This window comes from Zonotrichia leucophrys, chromosome 4A (assembly GCF_028769735.1).
Source record: "Zonotrichia leucophrys gambelii isolate GWCS_2022_RI chromosome 4A, RI_Zleu_2.0, whole genome shotgun sequence".
In the NCBI taxonomy this organism is placed as follows: Eukaryota; Metazoa; Chordata; class Aves; order Passeriformes; family Passerellidae; genus Zonotrichia; species Zonotrichia leucophrys.
The window spans coordinates 149430-175687 of record NC_088174.1 but is presented as its reverse complement, the minus strand read 5'-3'; the positions used below and the strand labels follow the sequence as shown (position 1 = coordinate 175687).

Genomic DNA, 26258 nt, shown 5'->3' with positions numbered 1-26258 from the left:
GGCCTACAGCTCCCGGCACGCCGCGGGGCCGGAACTGCCGGTCGTGGCGTGCCCTGACAAGCGGCGTTGCGGGCGCTGGTCCCGGCTGTGCCGGCTCCCATGGCGGCGGTGCCGCCGCCGGTCTACATATACAGCCCGGAGTACGTGACCCTCTGCGACTCCCTCTGCAAAGTGCCCAAGCGGGTCAGCGCCGCGGCGGGGGCGAAGGGGGCGCGGGGAGCACAGCGGTGAGGCCCGGGCGCGGGCAGCCGCCGCCCGGCACGGCGGTAGGAAAGGAGGAAGCGGGGGAAGCTCCCGGCGAGAGGAGTGTGGGGTTAGAGCGGGGATGGCTCGTCTGTGCGTTCACATCGCCCCTGGCACCGCGGGCTTGGACACTGAAGCGACAGTTCCCTTTCCCGGGAGGCCGTGCGCGGCTGTGCTTATGCCCGGGACACCGGAAGGCCCTTTCACACGGTATGGGCACGGGCCGGAGAAGGGACCCGGGCAGGGAAAGTCGCTGCTGGGAGGAGTCTGAGCCACACCTCGTCTGCGAGTCCTTGGGCCCCTGGTTGCTCGCTTTGTGTTTCCTGCTCTCACAGTCTTATTCTTTTCTTTAGGCCAGCATGGTTCATTCACTGATTGAAGCATATTGCTTGCTTGACCAAATGAAGTAAGTGCTCCCGTTTCTGTGAAGGAATGTTTTAGTCTCCACTAAGGTTTGGAAGGTGCTGAGTAGCTTCAAGTTTCACACTGTCCCTGCTGGTGGTGTGATTATAGGAGCCCTCACTGTGCGTATTTGCAGGATTAAAGGAAAATGTTTGTTTTGCTACATGGACACGATGACAGTAATTGTGGCAGGTGTAATTTATGGTTACCTCTTGGTCTGGTGGAGCACTTATAGCCTTGTGCTTTCTCTACAGAGTGTGTATCACCCCCATGCTTGAGACTCCTGAGTAGGGTGACAGCCTTGGTGCTGCTCCAGATCCACTGATCAGTCAGTGCTGATGCAGAGAAGGACCATATTGTTTAGGTGCATTGTAATATATCTGAGAGACTTTTTGTGAGGTCTGCATGCTATTCAGGAGAGAAGATCGGATGAGATCTGGGGCAGAGAAGTGAGGTACCTGCCTCCTCATTCAGCTCCTGACGCTGGGGCATGTGAAGGGAAAAATAAGAAAGGTAGAGCTCAGTCCCTCTTGTGAAGCTTCTCATAAAATCTTAGAAAAAATGTACTCCAGTTCAGCACAACCAGAAGGTTTTTTTGAGACTCCTTTTTTTAAAGAATTTTTTTTTTCTGGTAGAGTGTGCTTGGGAAATGACTGCAGGCATCATTATAGAGCAGACCTGAAGGACTGTTTGCCCTTGCATGGGATGGGAAGCATCAGGGCCAGTCTGGAGCTGGGAGCTTCCTATGTTCTTCCTGTAGCAACGGAGCTGTGCATGCTCTCACTGTCCAAGTTTTGGGGAGGGTTCAGTGTGTTGCAGGATTTGTTTAGGCATACTGCAAAGCACCCAGACCCAGGAAGGTGCTGTGCAAGTTGCTTGGAACAGTGACAGTCTCTGCTTTGGTGTAGGTCACAGCATGTGAGAGGCATTGCACAGCTCCTGATCTAGGCTGAGGTCCTGCCACAGTGCTGTGCTGGGCCTGGGCATTTCCCTCCATTAGTTCCTCTGTGTGTAAACTGAATGTTGGATATGCTGGGGAATGCACAAACAGATAAAACATGCAGAACAGGGAAAAAAAAAACTTGAAGCAAAGTGGGAAGGTTAATGCAGGCAGCACCTGCAGTGTTCTTCACTGGGGTGGGCAGCCCAAACCAGGGGCATGGCCTGCTCCAGCTCAGCTGGGTGGCTTTCTAACTTGAGTGACAGCCCAGTGCAAGAAGAAGAGGGAGTTTTGTTTGCTTTTACAACAGTAACAGCCAAAAGAAGGCTCTTATTGTAAAGGCTAAAGCTGGATATTCCAGCTGAACACTGGATCCTCTTGCCTTGATGTGATCCCTTCTTCCTCTCTGCTTAGGATAGTCAAGCCAAAAGTGGCCTCCATGGAGGAAATGGCGAGTTTCCACACAGATGCTTACCTGCAGCACCTGCAGAAGGTCAGTGAGGAGGGGGATGATGACCACCCGGAGTCTGTGGAGTACGGACTGGGTAAGGATGCACATCTTAGGCAAGAGATTAATTGAGTGCCAGGGCCAGGATGCTTTTTGCTGGAGCTGCAGTTAGAGGGGTGAGCTCAGGGGGATGCTGGACTTAGTTTTGAAAGGAAACATTCTTTAACGGGGTGTTGCTGAACCCCAGCAGTCATCTGACAGGCTGGCACTTTGCCTGGTGCCAGCTGAGGGTGGAGCTAGCCTTGCTTTGCTGCTCTGTATAGCTTGGCCTGTCTCTTGCTGACTGGGTCGCTCTGCTGCTCTGAGGCTCTGGAATGGGATGGAAGACCCTGACGCTGCCCTCGGGCTGGAGCTGGGACTGGCTGCTGCAAGCCTGCTGTGGGGAGGGCATGTGTGAACAGTGGCCTGGAGCTGTAGTGACCAGAGCAGCTGCAGAGCAATCTGGTGATTTCCATGTGGAGCAGAGGGCTCTTGCCCTCCTGGACCTAAGACAGCTTGAGAAATGCAGCAGGTAAAGCCGGTGAGATGGCTGTGGGCAGTTTTGGTTTTAGGGTTAGGGTTAAGAGCGACCCAGAACTGAGGCAGAGTTGCAGATTCTTTGCTGCTCTCATGAGTGTGCCTTAGACTTTGCATTTCTGAAGCTGCTCTGTCTACAGGAAGACAAGCAGCCCTGGTATCATGCTTTGTGGGCAACAGCTGCAGGGAGGCTGCTGTAGGACTAAGTGAAGATCGTATTGTAGACATAGACCTACAGTTTATCTAGGCTTGGCTAGTTTGTGGATGTCCATTTTTAGAGAAGAGGTATGTCAGTGACCATGCCAGGGTCTGGTCAGGTAGACAGAGATTGAAAGTAGTTTTTTTGTGAGATTGGTGTGAGGAACCAGTAGGTTCAGCAACCCAGGCACACAACTCAAAGTTGATTCAGGACACATTTTTAAATGAACTGAGTGCAAGAAAACATTTGGATTGTTGCTTTTTGTGGTGGGTTGATTTTTGTAGTGTAGTCGGGGTTTTTTTTGCTAGGTGCTTACCAAGATACAGTCTCTCTCCCCCTCAGTGGGGGGGAGGGGAGAAAATCCAGTGGAAAAGTACATGTAGAGATAATAACAGGGAGGTGAGTCTCCAGTTACTGTTACCAGCAAAAGCGACTCTACATGGGAAAATTAATTCAATTTATTGTCAATTAATAATGGAGTAGGATAGTGAGAATTCAAAATAAAACTGAAATCGCCATCCCCCTCATCCGCCTTTCTTCCCAGACTCAGCTTCACTCACCGCTCTTCTACTTTCTCCCTCAAGCAGTGTAAAGGGACAAGGAATGGGGGTTGTGGTCAGTTCACACCTCTCTGCTGCTCCTTCCTCTTCACTCTTGCCCCGTGTGTGTGGGGTCCCTCCTGCAGGACACTCTCTGCCTTGAACTTTTCCAGTGCTAGTCTTTCCTATAGGTAGCAGTTTTTCAAGAACTTCTCCAGGATGGGTCCTCCATGGGGTCAGTTCTTCAGGAACAGGCTGCTCCAGCCTGGGTCTGTCTTGAAGACTCCAGCAAAAGGAATGTGTTTCCCCTGGAGGAAAAGGCCTGTTGTGTCTGAGGTGCAAACTCTTACATGGACTCTTACCTGCAGGTTACGACTGTCCAGCCACTGAAGGGATCTTTGAGTATGCAGCGGCTGTGGGAGGAGCCACCATCACTGCAGCCCAGTGCCTGCTGGATGGCAAGTGCAAAGTAGCAATTAACTGGCCTGGAGGGTGGCATCATGCAAAGAAGTAAGAAAGCAATTCTTCCGTTGTGGTTTCTCATCTGGTGTCTGAACCCTGCTTCCTAGCTCCCAGCTTCCCTGAGAACCCTCAGGGTGCAGTGATCTAGTTGGGAGAGAAAGCAAGGTGTGAGGGAAGGCAGGAGATAGAGAGGAAGGAAACAGAGGGCAGGGCAGAGGCCTGAGAGGAGGCAGGTCACTGCCCAGTGCTGGTGCTGTCACTGTCATGTGCTGCAGAGCAGGTCTGGGACAGGTGTACTCACACAGCATCTCAGCCCATTTCCTGGTGGGCACTTGGCTGCAAATGGCTTCAGCCGCAGCTTGCTGTGAAAGGAGACTTGCTCTGTGCAGAACTGATGTCTTTTGGGAAATCTTCTGTTATATTCTGTCTGGATTGCATGGCTTAAAAAATGCCTGTAATGGAAAAAGTCTTAGCAGTGTTGCTGCTGCTGAGCTATTAGCACTGTTCTGGGAAGCAAAGAGTCTGTTTAAAAATAGGCATTTAATACTCACCAATCCCAAAGGAGTCTTCCCAGTCACCCCAGTAAGCTGGTGTGTGGTGGTTCAGAGTGGATGCCAGCCCAGTGTGAAAGTCCAGCCAGACTGACTCCAAACTGCAGGTGCTTGATTCTAGGACCTGTGTCCTAGCAAAATACATACCTTTTGTCAAAAACACCTGCTTTCTGGTGGTTTAGTTGCTTTCCAGGGTCCTAAAGGTAGGAATGATCTGGAGCTTTGGAAGCTCTTGGTTCAGAGGATGCCTTTGGGGTTGAGAGTAAGATGCTAAGTGCCTTTTCTCAAGGCAGCCTCACCCTCCGTTCTGGCAGTGATACTCACAACTTTCCTGGGTGGATTTAGGGCAGCACAGGGGAATCCCAAATGCTGGTCCTGAACTGTAGCTCTGACACTGCTCTGCTTTTGACTGAACTGGTGTCCTGCTCTGCTTTGAGTTTCAGAGATGTGTATTACTGCATGGAGAGAGGGCCCAAGACATGCTTCCTTGTGGGCTGTGAGGCAGGGGAGAAGTACATAATCACAACTGAGTCAGATTTTCAGGATACCTGTTAACACCTCCATTTTCAGCATTACCATAAATGAAGAGTCACTGGAAAACACATGTGTTCCATGGCACTTGCAGAGAGTGAAAGCGAGTGTGGTTCTGCCACTCCTGGCTTGCTTCTCACTGTTCCCAGCTGTTGCTGAGCAGGAAATATCAGAGAGAATGAGCTGAGTGCTGTGACTGAAAGTCAAGACGAATTTCCCAGAGGTGCATTTTGTATCCTGATATAATTTGTGGAAAAGGAATTTGGGTACTCCTGTTGCCAAGTATAAAGCTTCACTTTAAAACAGCTATCCAGAGCAGATGTAAGAATGCATGTGGACTGGTGCTAAGTGGTGAGGGAGACTTCACTTTGGAGTGAGGCTGGAGTAGGGGTCAAGAAACTTTCTTGTTCCTTTGATGCCAGCAATTAAGCTGTCCCTGATTAATGTCAGTGATATATCTTTACATGGTACACCTGTCCTCTGTTTAGCTGCTGGGACTCTCTCCTGGCTGAGCCCAGGAGCTGTATCGTGAGGACTGCATGTGGGACATGCTATTTGCATTTTCCTGGGAAGACAAAGGAGGGAGTTACTTTGGCAAGAGGCTTAACCTTCATAGCCTGAGACTTTAAAACAGCAGGAGAATCCTGTGACTGGCTTGGGCCTGCCTTTCACTGCCAGGACCTTCCCAGGACTTGTGACCCAGACAGCAGGGATGGAGTGGCTGCCTATCTATGCCAGTCCAGAACTCACAGGAAAATGGCCAAGGGGACTGTCCTCTTGCCTCAGAGAGAGTGGGTTTGAGTCAGGTGGCTCTGAACTTCTTTAAAATGTCTCAGGTGCAGAAAGCTAACATTTTATTTGTTCAACAGCGCAGTGGTCAGAGGTACCCTCCTCAAACCAGTGTCTTTCTGCAGAGCTGAGTGATGCTTACCCAGCTGCCAGAAAGCCCAGAGTTGAGAAGCAGTTGGCACAAGCAGTTCTGTTCTGTGTGCTTCCCAGCCACGCTTTGAACTGTTCCTGACCCGTCTCTTGGTCACTACTGGGCTGAGTTTTCGTACTCCTCTGTGCCCCTGTGAGGTGGACACTTGCAAAGCCAAAGTAAGAATGCTGAAATCAGTGGTGATTGCATTGGCAATATTCAATGTCACAGACATTGTTTTCACAGGGATGAAGCTTCTGGTTTCTGTTACCTGAACGATGCTGTCTTGGGGATCCTGCGACTGCGCCAGAAATTTGACCGCATCCTTTATATTGATTTGGATTTGCATCATGGGGATGGTAAGGCCGAGCAAAGGCTGCAAACAGCACAGCTGCACACACTCAGGAGGGAATGGGAGAAGGCAAGGCCTATCTGCACAGCAGGAGTTTACTTGCTGCAACAGCTTCAGCTCCTTTCGGTGCAGTGGAGTTCCCCCAATCAATCTATTTATGCCTTGTCCTGCTTTACAGACTTGCCCAATGCTGCTCCTCAGACTTCTCTTGTGGGCCTGGGCAGGAGTCTTGTACCTAAAGCAACAGATAATGTGTCTCAGTCTCCCATCCTGGCAGAGCAGTTGCTGTCAGGGTTTAAGGGTCCATTGCAAGAGGGAAGCAGCCAGTAGTAAGTGCTGCTTTTAAAAGAAGGCTTGATGCTATAAATCTACAGGCAAAGCTGGCCTTGCTGAAACTGCTCCCTCCTTCAGGGACATTATTTCTACACCATTTAACATTTCCTGCTCTCCTAAATTTTATGATGTGTTTCATTTTGTTCCATTTTCTCCCTGTATTTGGTTTCTGTTAAGTTTCCTATTATTTCTTTTTTCCCTCTCCACGCCCACTGTCTTAATAGTGTCTTTAAGGAAAAGGCACATTGAACCACAGCAGCATTGAGAAAAAGCAAGAGAGCCCAGTAGCACTGGTTCTGATCAGAGCCAAGCTCTGGCCAAGTGAGCCCTGCTTGGATCCCTCTCCCAGCTTCACAGGCCTAGCAGCACAGGCAAGTGCTGCTACCATGGGTAGTGACGTGGGATATTCAGATCCATTCAGTACTGATCAGCATGAGACCTGCCAGATTCATAGCAGTTGTGATCTTTGCTGCAGTTGAACTCCAGTCTCTGTGGACTGAAGACGTATTGAGCCAGATCTGCATTTCTACTTTGCTTATGGTGCTCCTTCTCTGCTTGCTGCCTGTGTGTATCAAGCAACTCAGTGTGTTCAGACTCTGTCATTTATATAAATGATGCATGAAAGTTTTTTTTCAATTTCCTAATAGGAGTTGAGGATGCCTTTAGTTTCACCTCGAAGGTCATGACTGTTTCTCTGCACAAATTTTCACCAGGATTTTTCCCAGGCAAGTTGAACTTGTGAGGTTTGTGCTCATTTGGTTCACATGTCACTAGTGAGGCCTCCATAAAGACAAGCTGTAAAAGCATGTCTTGCTGTCTCATCTCGACCCAGGAGAAGGAAAGAGGGGGAGCTGCATGTTTTGCATTTCCCCCTTTCTCAGTTGTAGCTGAGCTCTAGGCAGAGTTCCTTTGATGCTGCATGGCAGAATTGGGTGAAGGATAGAACTGGGTCACTCCACCCCACCTTTCTTGGTGGCGGCAAGTGGACTTCTTCATACGCATGCCGAATGTCCTGGCTCTCATCGTGCCTTTGAGACACCCCACGCGTCTCTTGCTGCTGCTTTACTTTCCCTTCTAATTGGGGTGTTTCTGTTGTGCAGGCACTGGAGATGTGACAGATGTTGGCCTGGGAAAAGGTCGCTACTACAGCGTGAATGTGCCCATTCAAGATGGCATTCAGGATGAAAAATATTACCAGATCTGTGAATCGTAAGCCCTCTTGCTCTGATACAGCTGGCTTGGATGGGATTTTAGAGAGAGAATAAGATACTACATAGCTTAGTGTTTTTAATTACAGTCCTTTCTTAAGCCTTGTCCCTTCCCCTGTTGCAGCCTTTGATTACAATGAACATGAACTCTTAAGTTCTCAGAGGTCTTGTATGAATCCTTAGACAAACTGAATATACAGAGACATTGTGGGTGGCTGGAGGGGTCTCTGCCACAGGTTAGCCTGTCTCCTTAGATACACCTCCACAGGTGTCTATCTAAGGAAAGACTGAGAAGTGACAAGTATTTTTTAGCTGTGGACTTAGGGTTAGATGTTTTTCCTTCAAGTAAGTGCTCTGAATTCTGACTGTGGAACATATGCTTGGGGCTTAGCTAAAAGCATTTTCCTAGCACCTTCTGTCTGTGCTGGAAAAGTAAGAGGCTGAAGGCTGAATATCTGACAGTGACAGAGCTGTCTCCTGGCAGTCCCCTGTGTCCTTCAGCTGATGGTGGACCTCACAAGCTGTTGCCCGTGTCAAAACTGGGCTGCAGGTCTTGTTCTTTTCCAGAGGAGAGGAGTCTCAGTGCAGGGCTGCAGGATGTGGTAGCATGTCTGCCTCTAACACTTGAGGGCTGAAACCTCTCTAAACTTGTAGGCCAGTAGGGCAGTCATGCGGGGGGCCATGCCTCCTGTTGGCTTATTGGTGCTTGCCATTGCTGGGGCAGAGCAGCCCTCTTTGTGCTGGAGGACATGCTTTCAAAAGGCAGCTCTGGGGTCAGGAACCCACTCAGGAGGAGCCTGCTGCATGCATTCACAGCTGAAGGACATCATAACTTAAAATAGATTTCAAGCTGTGTATAGCTGAAGCTTCTGCAAAGAGACTTAGAGATCTCTGAGGTCTGTCCTGGCTGGGAGGCAGTCCATGGACATGACCATGGATGTCTCATCCAGCTGTTGTTTGAGGGTGATTGCCTGTATTTCCCAAAACCACAATGGGCTTGAAGCATGAAGCTCTGTCCAATGCTGGATTTTGCAGGCTGACTACATCCAGCACAGAGTTTCTCCTCATAGTTTTGCCTCAAGGGCCATACAGGAGAGAGGAGAGTAAGACGCTAGCCAGTCTTCCTCTGTTTCTCCTGTCCTCTCCTGGCCTGTCCTGGTGAGAGGTGTCTGAGAGTTCAGGATGGTTGTTTTGCCAGACCCTGACCTCCACTATAACTTTCACAGGGCAGAAAAGCCCCTGGACCATCGTGCAGCCAAAAGGCAGACTGTAAATGTGGAGTTTGATGCTACCACGAAACTGGTGAGGACTAGATCCCCCTCTGCCATGTTATCAGTGGTCCTTTTGCATTCATCAGCCTTTTGAGCCTCTGAGAGCTAAAATTGCTGTGGAGGTAGAAGGCTCAGAGCAGAGGCTGGGAGCAGAGGTAGTGTAACTGGTGTGAGTTGGGTGGAAGCAGAGAATGCAGAAACCCTGAGAGGCATTGGTGGATCTGAGTGACCAGGGCCATGCCACCAGCATTCCTCTGGGCTGTGCTGGCAGTAACTGGACTGCTTCTCTTCTCTCTAGAGTGCTGAAGGAGGTGTATGCTGCCTTCAACCCTGATGCAGTTGTGCTGCAGCTGGGGGCGGACACCATTGCTGGAGACCCCATGTGCTCTTTCAACATGACACCTGAGGGAGTGGGGAAGTGCCTTAAGTATGTCCTGCAGTGGCAGCTAGCAACTCTTGTCCTGGGAGGAGGTGAGTGCATCCTGCTGTTCTCAGAGAAATGTGTTTGTCCTCCTGTGACCCTGCCTCGAGTGCCTGCCTGCCCTTGGGCTCAGGACTGGCAAGGGTTTAGCAGGGTGACTGCTGTGCAGTGTCAGGAGGATGCACTGTGGCATAATACTCTTTTCTCACACCTGAAATCATTTATACTGACAGGTGCAAGTCTCAGTACTGACTCAGATCTTGAGTTAAAAGCTGCATGGCTCCTCTGGAGAAGAGGAGAGGCCAACAAACTGACCATGACTTCTCAGTGACATCTCTGATTCCCATCTCTGCTGATCAGCCCTTTGGTGCTTCACTTTAAAAGTGAGCACTATGTTCCCAAACCTACCTTGGGCACCTGGTGATGAATGGTTTCATTAAGATTCAAGCAGGGGCTTGGGATGAGGCCTGCAAGATACAGCAGGGCTCTGATGCCCAGTGAAAGCTAAGCTGGACTTTGTTGTGTTGCCTAATCAGCTGCTTGTTCAGTGGGGAGAGCACAGGACAGGTGTTATGTTAACAGAGCATTTCAGAACAACAAAAGCCCCTGTGTGCCAGGGAAAGCCCCTGAGCTCCATGACTGGAGCTGGAGCAGCTCTAGGTGTTGTCCTTTTTTAGATGGGGGAAATCATGTATAGCATATTAAGGCTAATATTTAATGTGCCTGATGCCCTTTGTTTTGGAAAGGTTATGAGTGTTCAGTCCTGCTGTGGCTTGTCTGTGAGTGTGCTGGAGATGTCACCTGTCAAACAAAACCCAAAACTTCTGTTAAAAAATGAGGATCAACTATGTGTCACTTGTGAAAACAGCAAAGGAGTGTCCCACCACTGGAGCATGTGGAAGCATTTGATGTGGAAATTGGGGGAGGAGTAAAAAAAAAAAAAAAAGCAGGGAAAAAAAACCCACTGCAGACAGAAGGGAATATTGGAATAATATGGTCTGTCTTGTCAAAGTGCTTTTCTCCCTTTACTCTTCTAGTCCTCTGTTCTGGAAAAAAACATACCTGAGTCTCTTGCAGGATTGCTTTCAGCTAAGGCTTCTCCTTGTGGGCTCATGTTCCTTTACCATGTAGGTAACCATTTCCCGCTCACTGTGAAATCTCATTTCAGTGTAAAACAGTTGCAAGTTATAGTGATGAGTTTCACATTTGTCCTTGCAAACATGACGGTGCTGAAGAGCTCACCAGGGTATGGCTGGGCATGTGTATTTTGCTTCATAGGTCAAAGGCTGGTATTAAAAAGCAGGAAGCCCCCATTTCTGCTGCAGCCTGCTACTTGAGAATGGCTCTTCTTGTTGCCAGGAGAGAGTTGAGCACATGGGGTTGTGAGCTCATCCTGACTCTGAGATGGTGGCTGGAGGACTGGCCTCTGCCACACTGGATGTAACTGAGGTTCAGTTTGAGTGGTCTGCTCTTGCATACACTGTCATTCAGACTTGGCCTTGTGTAGCCAGCAGGTGCAGAAGGCAGGTTTTGGGCATGGCTTGAGTGGAGGAAATAAGCTGAACTCATGTAACCTGTACACAGTGGTTTCATGGTTTGTTCCTTCCACCTAAATCTCTTTTTTTCTTTTCCCATTCCTCACTCTTCCTCCTCAAATCCCAATTCTTGCTGGAAACAGGAGGTTACAACCTTGCCAACACCGCTCGCTGCTGGACATACTTGACTGGGGTCATCCTTGGGAGAACACTGTCCTCTGAGATCCCTGATCATGAGGTAATGCTTTGAAAAACCCTTCTTGCAGAAGAGCCAGTTGTTCTGCCTAATCCACACAGCATCCTTGCCACACAGTGCTGTTTTGTGAAGACACTTATGTAGCAGTATGGTTGATGCTTGTGCCCAGAACCAGAGGCTGTCTGCAGCTTTCTGTGAGGGGTTTAATGTGCCCGTAAACTCCAGTCTCAGATAGTAACAGAGAGGATGGGCAAAAGGATTACGTGGTTTCCTCAAAGAGCTCTTTAGGATGTGCCTTTTGCCTTCTCAAGGCTTTAATTTTTTTTTTTTTCAGCTGAAGTTTGAGTGACCACAGTGCCTGTTGCTCTGCTTTCCTCCTCCTCCCCCTGAGGGTTCTGTCTCGTGACCAACAGTGTCTGGTAAAGAGTAGCCAGGGCCCAGCACATTCCAATAAGTTGCTTCTCTCTGGAGTTGACACAGAACGCACCTTGCAAATATTCTGTCACTATATTAGGGTCCTGTAGTTGTACATAGATGAACTTCCAAACCACTGGAGCAGAGAATTCCCCAGAAGCTGGCCTGTTTTCTCCCATTTTCTATGCTTCTCATGACTATCCACCCTTGGGGCAGATCTCTGAATGACCTTCCTAGAAATCTCTGTCCTGATTCTAAACATGGTGTGGACTCCACTGACTCTAAACATGTTATCAGCTGTACTGAGGAGACACATAAGAGACATAGCAACCATAGCAACAAGAACATACTTTCTGTAACATCCAAAGAGAATTCAAAATTCTTGAAAAGCTGTTGTAACAGGCCTGAAGGAGGAAGAGGGAGTGACAAGCTGGGAAAAATTATCCTCTCCTGTTTCCCCCTCAGGCTGAGTACTATTATTAATGGACTAACAAAGGTAGTGCCTAAGGTAAGGGTAGGAGAGGAACACTGAATACACATCCCATATGACCCTCATTGCCATTGTTATAATTTCATAAACTGGTATCACAGAGTACAGCAACAAAACAGTCCTGATCCCCCTCCTGCTCTGAAAAATATCATCACAAGGAACACATATATGCTCACACATATGTACCACACCCACATGAACAGACCAAGCAGCATTGTGACCAGTGGTTCTGTACCTAATATGAACAAATGCTTAGAATCAAATTTGTTTCCAACCCACTCTGGACAAATCTGTTGTTATCTCAACCCTTTGTGCCCCATACTGGGCACCAATTAAAGTTGTCTTAGGAATGGTACTTTCCAATTTAGTGCTCCTGCTAAGAGCATGAACAATTTACTGAACAGTAACAGCAACAATACTAATGACAGAGGGAACAAGAAAACAAAAAACAATTCACACAGAAACACCCCTGCCCCCTGACAATAGACAAAACCGCATAGCTTCCTCTGCCACATTATTTAAGCTGAAAGGCATCCCTTCTGTCTGGAAGAGTCCCTTTCCCCTGCCCTCAGCAATGATGAGAGATGGCGTAGAATAACCTCCGTGTCCTGGCCATGCTTCCTCCCATCTACTCTGAAAACTGACCCTGTCTTCGCCAGAATCATGACACAGTGGCTCACAGTAACCTGTGATTCTGTGTTAGCACATCAACCCCATGTGCTGCAGATTTCCTGCACATCAACCCCATGTGCTGCAGATTTCCTGCACGCTGTCTGAGCACTCAGCCAGGAGAGACACAGTATCCTTGCAGCACACTGATTTTTCCTTTCCCAGGTGTTTCACAGTCATGTCAGTGCAGTGTTCAGCAGGATGGGAAGTGACAAGTAGGGTATGTGATTACGGCACTTAAAATTTAATAGTAAAAAAATCCCGTTTGCCGGTAACTGTGTGTAAAATGAGTGTCAACAGCTTTTCCAAATAAAGCATTGGGATAGACATTTGACTGCTTTTTGGTTGCTTCACTGGCTCTGCTTCCCATCCCTTGAACTGGGAAGCGGTTGAAAACTCCAGGTGGACACAGACACTGCTGAAGTACCACCTTGATGTAGTGAAGCTACATGTGGCTCTTTGGTAGAGAAATGTTTTTTTGCCTTTTTACAAACAGGAACCCATGGGGAGCCCTCTCTCTAGCCTCAGCCTTCAGAGACCTTTCTGTTGATTTTCCTCTCCTCCTCCCTGCAGTTCTTCACAGAGTATGGTCCTGATTATGTGCTGGAGATCACACCAAGCTGCAGACCAGACCGCAATGAGCCACAGAGAATTCAAGAAATTCTGAACTCTATCAAAGGTGCGTTTGCTTCAGGCTTACAGGTTTTTTTAGAGAGGGCTTCAGAAGAGCTTGTTGGAGTCTTTCTCACTGAGTAGAAAGATGAACCACGTTCATGTGGCTGCTCATTAGTGCAGTGTCACTGGCCTCCCACATCCCTTGGGATTTTCAGGGTTGGTGGTACAGAGTAATGGGTTCCTGTAGCAAAAGTTGCCACTGCCTTTGCTCTGGCTGGGCAGGGGAGCATGGGGCCTTGTCCTTTTTGGAATCATAGAACAGCCCAGGTTCTAAGGGACTTCAAAGATCATCTGGTCCAAACTTTTTGTGGGAAAGGGATCATAGACAAGATTATCTAGCAAGTCATGTCCTGAAAACTTCTGACAGTGAGGCCGCTACCACATCGCTGGGGAGTTTCTGCCAGTGATTGATTGTTCTCGCTGTAAAAAAAAAGCACTTAAAATAAGGTGAAACTTCTCCTGGTGCAACTCACACCTGTTGTCCCTTGTCCTCTCCATGTGCCTCCTTGTGAAGAGAGAGCTTCTGTCCTCTGAAGTCTACAGAGCAGGCTTCAAGTACTAGATTACTGTGATGAGGTCCCTCCTAAGCCTTCTCTTCTGCAGAGTCTCTCCTCATTAGGCAGGTTCTCCAGCATCTGATCACCTTTTTGGTCCTCCTTTGGACCCTCTCTGCTCTGTCCATGTCTTTTGTGATTTGTGGGGATCATAACTGGACACAGTAATCATCATGTGTGTGATGGACCTGGAATGAGATGATCCAATTTTTCTTAGTAATGCTCCTACACAGGCTGCACAGGATATAGTTTGCTTCACTGCTGCAGCAGCACACTGCTGGATCCCATTCAGCTTGCTGCCTATCAGGATCCCCACATCCATTTCCACAAAGCTGCTTCCCAGTCACACAAATCCCAGCCTGAACTGGCCACCTTCTATCTCAAGAGCAGGACCTTGGTTTTGCCTTTGTTAAACTTAAAACTGTTATTTTTAGCCCAGTCTTCCAGCCTGTCCTACTCTCTAACATACCTCTTCCTTCTGACCTGTTCACAGCAGCACCCAGTTTGGTGCTGTGGTTGTTTTCAACCCAGGTAATTTACGATGTTGAGCAATATGTATCAGTATCAGTCCCTGGGGGAACCCCACTTATGACAGGCTGCAAGACAATGTAAAATCCCTTGATCACCACCCATTGTGAGCTCCCTGTAAGCCAGCTCCCTCCCTATCCCCTTTGCAGACGACCCACCCAGTCTGTGTCTTTCCAGTTGGTCCAGGAGGAGGCTGTGGGAAATAGCTTTCTGGGATTGGAACAGGTCTCCAGCAGGCAGGACTTGAAGCTCTTCAAGTCCAGGACAGGCAGCTCTGCCAGCGCCAGCACTGAAACTCATTCAATGCCCTTACCCATCTGTCTTGTCTCTCTCTGCAAGAGGGGCTCAGAGCAGCATGATGGGGCTTGGCACCCCTTTTCTGCAGTGTGCTGGTGTTAGAAGTAGGGTAGGAAGTCCAGTGGCTGTGGATGCCTTCAGGTGTCCATTACCAAGCACGGGCCAATCCTAGGGAGAGGGCATCCCTTCCCTGGGAAGATGTCCAAGAGGGTAGGAGGAACAGCATCACTCCAGAGCTGGAAGGGGTGGGGGAGGGCTGTGCACTCCTGTCTGTGAATCCAGCCTGAAAGAAGGACAAGGCAGCAGGGAGTGAGCATGCGCATCTTGGATGCTGGTCCATGAATCCCGAAGCAGCATTCAGCATAGTGAAAGCATTGGCAAGGTCCCCTTGTGGTAATTTCTAAAGCCTGGCTCAAATGAGGGCAGCAGCCTCTGCAGAGGGAGTGAGGGGTCAGCAGGAACTGAGATCTGTGCTGAGGCTGGAATTCCCATATCATGGTCTAGTCCATCAGGCATGGGAGTGGCACCCCTTGCCAGGTCACTCCATCAGGCTAAAATATCAGTGGAAATACCCTTTTTTGCTTCCTTTTGTTTGCAGGGAATCTGAAGCATGTTGTTTAGCAGAAAAGGAAGGCTCAGGCAAGAGCATTTCCTGTGAGGAAGACAGCATATTTATGTGAACAACTGATGAAATTTGTGGCTGCAGGGAATCTTTCAAAGAAAGTACTGTTGGTTGGTTGGTTAATTTTTTGTTCTCTTTAAAGAAGAAAAGCTGCCGCATGCCACAAGCTCTGTGGCTTTTCCCAGGCAGGAGCGTGGGCCCTCCAGCCACAGCCGTCCAGTGCTGGGAGAGCCTCCCTTGCTCCTTTCCCATTCCTTTTTAACACCACAGTTTGTTCTCACAACTGCTTTTAAATGTATTTTAAGAGAGGAGCTGCTCAGAGCTGTGAGCCCTCCCCAGCTGGAGGCCAGTGCTGTGTTACCTACTTGGCAGGGCCACAGCCTCAGAGCTGCCCACTTGGGAAGTAGAGCCTGAGAGCTACCCTGGTTGTGTTTCTTACCCACAGAAAGGCACAGACATTGTGGTTTTAACTGGGAATTTTTTAAAAATAAAATACTTGAAATACTCCTCCAGCTCTTTCCTTTCTTCTTCCACCCACCCTGTCTTGCCAGTGCTCTTTTCCACAGCACACCCCCCCTCCCCCTTCCCACCTACTGCAAAGCCATTTGTGAGCTCCTGAAGTCCTGCACAGAGGGACCAGAGCCTGGAGAGCCTCTCAAGAATGTCAAGGGCAATGCAGGGCATTGTGGCAGCTCCTCTTCTGGGAGATCTTGGATGAACTTCCAGATGCTCTGGTGCCCCATGAGAGCTGCCACGAGGTGTCTCAGCAAGGCAACAGGTATACAGGTATCTGGAGCAGAACCCTCCCAGTGCCAAGAGCCATGAAGCCTGGCCTCTGTCGCCCTTGTCCCCTCATTCTCCCAGCCCATGGACTTTTTATTGTGCTCTTTTTTTATAAAGATGCCTAGTCACTGGAGGAAAGCATATTTCCTGTGGCTTTAATTAGATTATGCTGGAAGAAACAGCAAGACAAACTAGTTCCCAGCCTGGCCTTGGCTTTGTTTTTTGCTCTCTTGTTTTTCACTGCTGATTGAAACAACAGGAAATCTGGTATGGAGACAGGTCAGCAGGATGTGGCTCCCATGACTCCTGACCCCTTGCCTGCTTCCATATAACCCTGGCACCTGGTGTGGTGTGCTGTGGTGAGACCAGTCTTGTGTGGTGACCGCTGGCAGAAAGCTGCTGCTGCCATTGCTCTAGCAAAGGATCCCAGTGCCCTGGGGAGATGTCAGGATTTGGGACTGCCCATCCAAGGAAAAATGCGAGGAATGAGGGAGCAGAGCTGGCCAACTGCTGCCTCTGACCCACCTCAGGGCCCCATGTGCTCTGTCCCCACAGCAGGTAGACTGCCCTTGTGAGAGCTGTGGGAGCTTTCAGGAACACTGTTGGGAAAATAAACAATAGGAAACCCCACAAGTGTCAAGGGTTGTGGCTTTTAGATGAGATGCCTCTTGGGTGGAATTCCCCACATCCCCTAGCCAGAGTGGGATGTCCGTCTTGCCGCCCATGCAAGGGAGCCAAGCCGGAGCGCCCTTCCAGTCCCTCCCTGCCCGGGCACGTCGCTGGACCAGACCCGCCTGGGGCAGCCCGCGTCCCTCTGAGCGCTGCAGTGTCCTCGTGCACCCCGGAGATGAGCTGTTGACAGTCCCCTCCCCGGGGCACGAAGGGCCTCTCGTGGTGGCGATCCTGCACTGCTACCCTTTCGGGACCGAAGAGGTGCCGGCGGTAGGGACTGCGCCTGCTCCCCGCCCCTGTGGCCCCCCAAGGCGAGTCCCAACCGCCTTGTGGGCCATCTTGTGCCTGCAGAAGTTCCACGTCCAGAACCGCGCCCCGGGGAGACTCTGGAGCCCCACGGAGCCCGCCTCGCCGCTCGCCTAGGGCTTGGGGACGCAGCCGCGGGGAGCCGCCCCCTCCAGGCCGCTGGACCCGGCCTCACCGACTCGGACCCGGCCGACAAGGTGCTCAGGTGGCTGGTGGTGCAGCTTGGCCTCAACAGGGCGGACGAGCTGCCGGAGCTCTGGCTTGATCACCGCGAGCTCGACTCCCGGTCGGACCTGCCGGTCGGAGCGCGGCTGGGCGGGGGCCTCCTACCTCACCCCACCAGTGAGCAGCGTCCCGGCCGCCCCGGGCACCAGCGCAGCGGCAGCGGGGAACGCTCGGCACCCGGCCGAGTGTGGGACGGGGCTGGAGGAGGAGCTGCGGCCGCGCTGCCCGTCCCAAAACGCGCCGGCGTCGCTGTGGGCCCGATGGGCGAGGGGTCTCCAGCTGCCGTGTAATAAAATCCGGAAGGATCGTTGTTCCCACGGCTGTGCCCTTTGTCCATTTCGGCGAAGGACATTGTGTGAAGCAGCCCTTGATGGAAGGAGGGTGGGCCCCCTAAAGCTCCACCCCAAAGCTCCAGTGTGTCTTCTCGGCTTATGATGTTCCCATCCTTGTTGTTGTTGAAAATTACACAACTTTCCTAGTAACTTTTCTAGTTAAAATTTTTAATGAATTGTTTTAATCAGTCATGAACAGTGTAATTTTCCACCGTAGCCAAGCACTAAGCAAGGTTTTTCATAAACTGCTATTGTGGGAATGCAGGTCAGGAAAATTACTAAAACTTAAGTTTTGCTAAACCAACTTTGATACACTTAATTGGACTAAGCATGGGAGAGACATAGTGCTGAAACTGGACTCATGGAATGCAAAATTTATAGTCTGCAAGAACATTTTGCATGATCCAGAGATAAAGAAACTAATAAAGACAATTCAGCAATTGTCTTATCTGGGAAAAAGATAATAAGATAATGTCATAGATACATATTATAACAGTGGCTTTTCACAAATATTAAAATGGATTTATACATGTGATGTTAAAGTAACTTTCTAACAAAGATTGTTTTTATTTCTGTTGTTAATTAAACTTAGTGAAATAGCTATGCTTGTGTTAAAATGCCTGCTTGGATGAAATAACATCCAGTGAACACAGGATGAGGACACCTGCTACGCCAACTATCAGCACTCACGGTCTGAGGTCAGTGTGGATCAAGGCCCAAAAACAGGAGGTGATAAGAATGGATTAAAACCACAAGCAAGGAATCTGCATGCTCTAAAAAGGCAGACGCAAGGAGGAGCCATGCTAAACAATTCTTGGAACATGTAAACTAGTTTGGGGGAAAAGTTTACTATGCATAAGGGCCTATGAATTTGCAACAGGCTGATGTAAAGGAAAGGTATTTAAGTGGTATCTCCAAAGATAACTGTGTGGTCTTGGCTGAGTGCCAAGATGCACCCAGCCGAAATAACCTTTGCTCTGAGATCCTTGTCTCTTAGTGTCCTTTATTAAACTTTTTAACTTTTCACAGGAGAGTGAACAGATTTTTCACAGATCATAACGACTGAAAATGTAGGCTAATGAGCATGAGAAGTAAGAAATCTGTAACCAGTAGAAGATAAAATACTAATTAATGAAGAGAACTATGTATTTTATAGCAAATGAACATTAATTGCTTTGCTAAAGTGCATAAATAATGAAAAGTTTTGGAAGTGTGCAAAGTGTGTAAGTAAGTGTGTAAGTTGCAAGTGTGTGCCGTAGGTGGAGCTCCCTCTATTCACCCAGCATTCTGAATAAAGTAATGCTGCTTTCTAATCTAAACGTAGAGTTTCATTTGTCCCGACGTTTTTCTGTGAGAGTCACCCTGGGGAATGGGACCTCTGTCCCAGCCACACCCTGCTACGGGAGCGATGCTGTGGAGACGTGCTAGGTGTGGGGCTGTTGCACTCACCGGGCTGCCTGGCAGGATGCGGGAGCCTGGGACTGTCCCGGGGACTCCGGAGCACCGTGCGGACACGTCTGCCGCCCTGAGGAGGGCAGCTGGGACCGCTTGACCCCCGAGCTGCCTTCAGTAGTGGGCGCTAAGGCCCGGCATCACGTTTGGGGTTGCGTGGGGTCCCAGCTCTACCCGGGGAGGCGTCGTGGCAGGGGGGAGACAACAGGTGTGGGAGGGCAGGTGTGGGCAGGGAGAGGTCCGAACACGGGCGTGTCACCCCTGGCTGGGCTCTCCGAAACCGCAGGGCCAGAACGTAGCGGGCTGTCCCATGCCATCAGCGATGACCAGGATGACCACAGTACCCGGCTAGGAGCAGGGAGTCCCGGAGAGCCGTGTCCCGGAGCGGGGTGTCCCCGTCGGGGTCGCCGGGAAGGGACGAGCCGTTCCGATGTGTCGCCTCGCGAGCGGCTCGGGACCTCCGAGCCGCCAGGGGGCGACGCATGTCACTGCCGCCATGCTTTGTACTTCCGCGGCGGGCCGGAAGCACCCGCCCTTTCTCGGCAGAGCGCAGCCATGGTGAGAGCGCGGTGGCGCGGCTCTCCGCCGCCATCCGCCGCCATCCGCCGCTCACCGCGGGCTGTGGCCACACTCCCTGCGCGACAAGCGCGGGAGGGAGCTCGTCGCTTGGGTCCGGGGGACGGGAGTTGGAGAGAGCCGGGGAGGGATGGCTGGGGGGGGGCAGGGCCTGGCGGCGGCCCGTAACACACCGCTTAACACGTCCCGTCCTGTAGGCCCGCGGCCCCAAGAAGCATCTGAAGCGCGTGGCTGCACCCAAGCACTGGATGTTGGACAAGCTGACGGGCGTCTTCGTGAGTGCGGGCCTGGTTTGGGTTGAAGCTGGGGTCGGGCGTGGGTTTGGGGTTGAGTCTGGGTCGGAGGTGGGGCCTGGGTTCGTGGCAGCCGCAGTCACATCAGGACAAGTGTTCAGGTGCTGCGTGGGGGCGAGCGGTGAACAAGGGCAGTTGGACACGGCAAGAGGTGTTTGTTTAACATTGGGGTCTTTGTGAATAGCGTTCGTGTTCCCCCGTTTGCGGAAGATGTGATAGGGTCGTTGGATGTTCTCTTTTAATCTGTCTGTTGTGCTTTTCCACCTCCGAGTTGAGATGGGTGGTTGTGCTCTGTTGGGGACTGTGCTCTGTGAGGCTGGCAGGATTTGGGGAAACTACTGTGAATACCAAGAACAGAGAGCTTCAGCCGGTCGCTGGGTCGCTGCCTGCGTGGCAGCTGCGCTTTGTGCCGCTGCCCTTCCGTGGTCTTGCGGGAGCTCTTGGCGCTATGGTTTCCTTCTGTGGGGTGGTTGATGCTGCTTGAGCCTCCAGCAGAAACTTTCTGTCGGCAGGCTCCCCGCCCATCAACAGGCCCGCACAAACTGAGGGAGTGCCTTCCCCTTATCATCTTCCTTCGCAACCGGCTGAAGTATGCTCTGACGGGAGATGAGGTCAAGAAGATCTGCATGCAGAGGTTCATCAAAATAGATGGCAAAGTCCGCACCGACATCACCTACCCTGCAGGCTTCATGGGTGAGTAGGGTTGGGGCAATTCCTTAGGCAACTCTTCTACACTGAAAGGAGAGTGTTCTGTGGGGCTGGCATTATTTGAGGGGTAAGGTTTCCCTGCTGGAGTTAAAGAAAATATAAGCAGTGGTTGCTTAGTTTGTAATTGTGCACTCCAGTGAGTTCCATACTCATATACTTGTAGCCTGTAAGTGCCTGCTTGACCTGAGTATGTTGCTGTTCAGATTCCAGCCTTCAGCAGTTTTTGCTAATTTGCAATCTGTTGCCTGCAAAAGATTGTGAGTGTTTGCTCAAGGGTAAATCCCAGCCTCATCAGTCATACCCTAAGTGTTGTTCAGCAGTTTCTGTTTCTTTTTAAACATGAACTTCATCCTAAGTTAGGGTCTTGGGTAATAAGCTGATAACAGCTGCTGTTATATTTCTCTGTCTGCAATCAGATGTCATCAGCATTGAGAAGACAGGTGAGCATTTCCGCCTGGTGTATGATACCAAGGGCCGGTTTGCTGTTCACCGCATCACACCTGAGGAGGCCAAGGTGAGGAGCTTTGATGGTGGTGAAAGGCTGGGCCCAGTTGGGTTTGGTTGGGGCAGTGCTTCCTCTTTGGTATCTCCTGAATGAGAGCTGATGTCTCTCTTCTCTGACAGTTGAGGCCATGCTGCACTTGGGATCGGGGCGCTCAGAGTTGTGGTGAAGCCTGTGGGGGAGGGGGGAAGGAGATCTCCTTGTTACATAGAAGTAGTTCACAGATGGCTGTAGGGTCATTGTCTGGTGCTGGAGGTGATCCTGTTGGCATCAGAGAGTTTTGGGGTGGAGGGGAGTCTTGGCTTTGCCAGCTAACAGTGACTAGAAACATGGAACTGTCTGTGGCAAAAAAGCCTTGAACTTCTTCCCAGAGCAACAAAACTGCCTACTCATCCCAGATGCTGGGGAGCAACTTCCTCATGCATCCCTTAACCCAGGCATGGTGTTCCTCAGCTGCAATGCCGCTCTCTGGTTTGCATCTCCTTTAAGGCAGGCTGTGCTGGAGCCAACTGTGGTGTAGTTCTCCTTGTGATGTTCTTCTCTGATAACTACTCTGTGTTGATCTGTGAGGTCCAGAGAGGCTGTGAGGGAGTTAGTGTGATAGGCAGGAGAGAAATCAGTGCCCTTGAGGGGGCAGATCGCTGTTCGGTCCTGGAGAAATGCAGCCTCTGTCTCTGTTGTGTTCCATGGGCTTTGGGGAAAAATAAGGGAACTGTCCTGGTAAAGATTTGGCTGTGAAAGTGCAGCCAGTGTTTGTGGGGAGGCTGAAGCTCAAGGTGGGCTGCTACTCCCAACAGCAAAGGTGTTTTGGTGTGGGGCTGTAGCAGAGCTGCTTGGCAGCTGTTCAAAAGTACTTACTGAGGCAGGGAGCTGGACAGGTCACTGCGTGGGCTCATGTGTAAGCCCTGAGTGTCTGGGTGTTCTGCTGGCTGGTGGCTCTTTGGAGTACAGGAGTTCCCTAGTCCAAGGTACTGCTCGCTGCCTCAGCTGAGAGATGTTGGGTTTTGTTTGCAGTACAAGCTGTGCAAGGTGAGGAAGATCTTCGTGGGCACCAAAGGAATCCCTCACTTGGTCACTCATGATGCCCGCACTATCCGCTATCCAGACCCCCTCATCAAGGTGAATGATACGGTCCAGATTGACTTGGAGACAGGCAAGATCACAGACTTCATTAAGTTTGACACAGGTAGGTCTTGCATCACATTAAAGCACTGTACCCTTCCCCACCGTGGAGAGCAGTCGAAGTTAAATGCTAGGCATATTTGCACTGAAATAGAGAGGCCAGCGGTGTCAACCTTGAGAAGGGGTTTGTTTCCCAGGAGCATGTCCACCTGGAGGTGGAGCAGGGGATTCTTCCTGCAGTGGGAAGCATTTCACAGGGACTTGGCAGTTCTGAGGCTCCAGGTAGAAGCAGCGAGCTGGTGGAGAGGTGCTTCAGCTTGTCTTTTGGTGATGAGAGACAGTTTCAGTCACAGAGCTATGAGCAGTGCTAGCACGGGTTGGATGGGAATGTTTGGTAATGGGCAGAGAGCCCAAGTGGAAGGACTTCACAGCACGTGGTGCCAGCTCTTATCACACCTGTATTCCCTTACTCAGGTAACCTGTGCATGGTGACCGGCGGTGCAAACTTGGGCCGTATTGGGGTGATCACCAACCGGGAGAGGCACCCTGGGTCATTTGATGTGGTTCATGTGAAGGATGCCAACGGCAACAGCTTTGCCACCCGGCTGTCCAACATCTTCGTTATTGGCAAAGTAAGGCTGTGGAGGCGCCAAGTGGGGGGGTTCTCTTGAGAGGGGCTCTCTCTTGTGAGGGGCTGAGACAAAGAGCCTTGCTGTTTCCTTGGGTAGCTGTCTTCCCACACAGTGAAGCTTCAGTGCAGGCCTCAGTTCTGACTCGGCTCCCTGTATTTTTCGTACTCTGGGAAGGGGAAGAAGCATTTGCAACTTTAGCCATGACTGTGTTTTCAAGAAGCAGCCCTGAAATCTGAGAGCTGGGGGCTGAGCAGTGCTCAGACTTGGTGTGATCTGAGCAGCTGCTGTGACTCCAAGTGCCCCCCAGAAAACCTCTGCTGTTTTGCCATCCCTGAAGGCTCTTTGTTGATGTTATGGTGGAGGGGCAGTATTTTGGTTTTGGCTGAAGCGCATTCTTCATGGATGTGACTGAAAGGCAGCTGTAGATCTGTGCATCCTTGGCACCTTCCTTAGGGGCCTCTGCTGCACCAGTGCCATCACCATGTATACCTGACCCAGCATGAGCAGGGGTGGGCTTGTGCTGCTTTCCCCCTTAGAGAGAGAGAGCTGTGTTGCTATCTGGGTTTCCTGATGTGAAGTGGTTTCTTCTCCCTTGCTGCAGGGCAACAAGCCATGGATCTCCTTGCCCCGTGGAAAGGGCATCCGCCTGACCATTGCTGAAGAGAGAGACAAGAGACTGGCGGCCAAACAGAGCAGCGGATAAAGTCCAGCTCAGGCTGGCTCTGGTGCTGTCAGTGTGTTAATTAAACTGTTTACTACATGGCTCTGACTGCTGGGGAGTGTCCTGGGGCTAGGGTGGGGAGCCATGCTAACAGTGCCAGGCCCTGCTCCCCAGAAGGTCCTGCTTCTCCTGTCTGAGCAAGTACCACAGCCTTATTCCAGAAGGGCAAGGAGGAAGGGTGGGAGAGCCTTCAGACTGCTCTGTCTGTCCCTGCAAAGGTGTTTGCACAAACTCTTCTGGATGTGTAGGAGGAGCAAGGATATGGGGAGAGCTGGCTGGGCTCTCTTGTAGCCAGTAGTGCCAGATCAGTTTGAGGGGCTACCCCAGCTTTGTTGGCTTCAAGGGTGTTGGCACTAAGTGTCCAAGTGGGACTGCTCCTCCATGTCTTTTCTGTGGAGGTGGAGGGTGTGAGTGATCACACTGACAGCCTGACCTAAGCGGGAGGGGAATGGGCTGCTGGGGACACTTGAGCATCAGCCTGGCCTTCAGGAGCAAAGGAGCTGGGGACTGGTTGTGGCATTGGGAATAGCTCTGGAGGACAAGGTGGGCTGGTGTGGGCAGTGTGTCCAGTCAGGAAGGGCAGCTGCACAACTGGGCTGTGCCAGGAAGGGTGAAAGGCATTGTAGGAAAGGGGAGTCTGTGCCTGGGCATGGTGTGCAGACTGGTGCCATCAAGTCCAGGCAAGTATGGGCACTGGAGCAATGCCAGTGGAAAAGCTGGAGTGATGGAGGCATAGAAGAGGCTGAGGGCACAACCTCTCCTCTGCTCAGCCTGGGGAAGAGGAGTCCTGGGGCCTCTCCCACTCTGCCTGCTTGCGTCAGCCTTGTGAGCACCTGTCTTCCAAGATGGATGGGGCACAGATGCGCACGATTGCAAAATTGGCATCTTTTATCAGCTTCATCAGGTGTCATGGTGAAATGTAATTGAGCCTCATGAAGTGTCTGCAGCCAGCTATATTCTGATGTTATGCTCTCAGGAAAGCTGAGTGCTTGTGGCACTGCCCATGTTCCCTCTAGTGTTGCTGTGCTGCTCCCTCTGGATGCTGCACAGGCTCAGAGCAGCAGCATCTCCAGGGTCTTTCGTGGTGCTGGCAGTGGGCTTGGTGCTTGGGCTGTCCTGTGATGCACAGATGTGAGCAGCTAGAAATGTGGGCAAAATCCCCACATTTTCATGCACAGAGCCAAAAGCAAATGTCACTTAGTTTTTATGTTGTGAAAAAGATTTAGAAAATAGCCAAATTGAATATTTGGGAAAGAAAAACCCAGTTGTTATACTAGCAAAATTTCCAAAATGGCAATGAAAACGACAGGTGGGAAAATTCGAGGTGAAGTGTGTGCAGTTCAGGGGTGGGTATTGCCATGGATTATCCAGTGCGGGTCAGTTAGCCGCATGAAGTTGCTTCGTGTGGGTTATCCCAAATGTGCTGTCTGCTGAGCATTATCGCGGGTGGATCTGGTGTACGTCATCTCTCTGTTTCTCGTGCATCTCCCCGGCTCCCTCCGTGTCCTTTCCCCGCTCCTCGGCTGTGTCCTCCCGCTCAGTCCCCCCGAGGCGGCCCCGCCGAGGCGCCACCGTGCGGTCAGTAGCTGCTCCTGCAGCCAAGAAAGCCGCGAATGCGCGTTCCCCGCGAAAGGGAGTTTCTCCCTGCTGCCGCCCCCTGGCCAAACTGCCGCACTGCAAGTACACAGCGAAACCCACGTGTGCGGGACCGGGCTGGGAGCCGCCTCTCGGGAAGCACGCTCCGCTGCCGTCCCACGGGCGCGATGTCGGCGCCGCTAGGAGTGCAAAGCGCGGAAGTGCCGGTACTGTCGGAGCGCTGCTGCCGCCCAACCCGCGAGGGGTTTGAGTGCCCCTCGCGGCCGCCGGGCCTGGTGCCCGCGCGGGTATTTGGGAGCGACGTGGCAGAGCACTGGGCGTGGGGCCGGGCGGTGGCAGCGGTAGAAGAGGGATGAGGTCGCGGCAGCGGTGAGATGACAGAAAGCCTCAGCGAGTGAGGAAGAGCCGCCGCGGATGGCAGGGAAGAAGCTGCAGCCCACCGCCCCGGCTGCCGGCCCGGGCGGGGGCGGCCGCATCTCGAGGCCAGAGCTGAGTGTCTCTCCATGTGGCCAGAGCTCCCCTGAGCCTCTTGACCGCCCCTGTTCGCCTTGTGCCATTGCCTCTGCTCCAGCATCGCCCCTGAAACCTGCCCTGTGTCCACTAGCCACCCCGCGCGGCCGGTTGGCCGTCGAGGTGTCCCTCAGAAGCCCCTGCAGAAAGAGGGATTCATGCAAGGTATCTACGGTAATAACAGTCGCTGCTGCCTCTTTCCCTCTGCCAGAGGCCACAGCTGAGCGTCTGCATGTCCATTCTTCCCCGAAGCATGCCCAGGCAATGATGCCAGTGACTGCACCCGCCTGGGGCTTGTTTGGGTCGCTAGTGTTACAGATACATATTATAATAGTGGCTTTTCACAAATATTAAAATGGATCTATATGTGTGATGTTAAAATAACTTTCTAACAATGATATTGTTTTTATTTCTGTTGTTAATTGAGCTTAGTGAAATAGCTGATATAAGTAT

At 51.1% G+C, this 26258-nt stretch overlaps 2 protein-coding genes across 6 annotated transcripts; both read left to right on the top strand.

Moving 5' to 3' along the window:
• Positions 1-32: 32 nt before the first annotated feature.
• HDAC8 (histone deacetylase 8) lies at positions 33-19006 on the top strand. Of its 5 annotated transcripts, none has more exons than XM_064712890.1 (11): positions 33-183; positions 597-649; positions 2000-2130; positions 3716-3857; positions 6042-6169; positions 7143-7220; positions 7596-7704; positions 9273-9445; positions 11074-11168; positions 13273-13378; positions 17182-19006. In XM_064712890.1, exons 1-11 carry the CDS (start codon positions 100-102, stop codon positions 17649-17651), a joined length of 1569 nt encoding a protein of 522 aa, XP_064568960.1. In that variant the 5' UTR covers positions 33-99; the 3' UTR covers positions 17652-19006. The 5 variants fall into 5 exon arrangements, with proteins under 5 accessions (XP_064568960.1, XP_064568961.1, XP_064568964.1 ...); XM_064712891.1 differs by having other exon boundaries at positions 34-183; positions 6057-6169; XM_064712894.1 differs by lacking the exon at positions 17182-19006 and adding an exon at positions 15352-15887 and having other exon boundaries at positions 36-183; positions 6057-6169.
• Positions 19007-19439: 433 nt separating this feature from the next.
• Positions 19440-23740, top strand: LOC135447808 (small ribosomal subunit protein eS4). The gene is made up of 7 exons (XM_064712883.1): positions 19440-19703; positions 19919-19996; positions 20527-20707; positions 21139-21236; positions 22239-22410; positions 22821-22978; positions 23580-23740. The coding sequence occupies exons 1-7, from the start codon at positions 19701-19703 to the stop codon at positions 23679-23681; spliced, it is 792 nt and encodes a 263-aa protein (XP_064568953.1). The 5' UTR covers positions 19440-19700; the 3' UTR covers positions 23682-23740.
• Positions 23741-26258: the final 2518 nt, after the last annotated feature.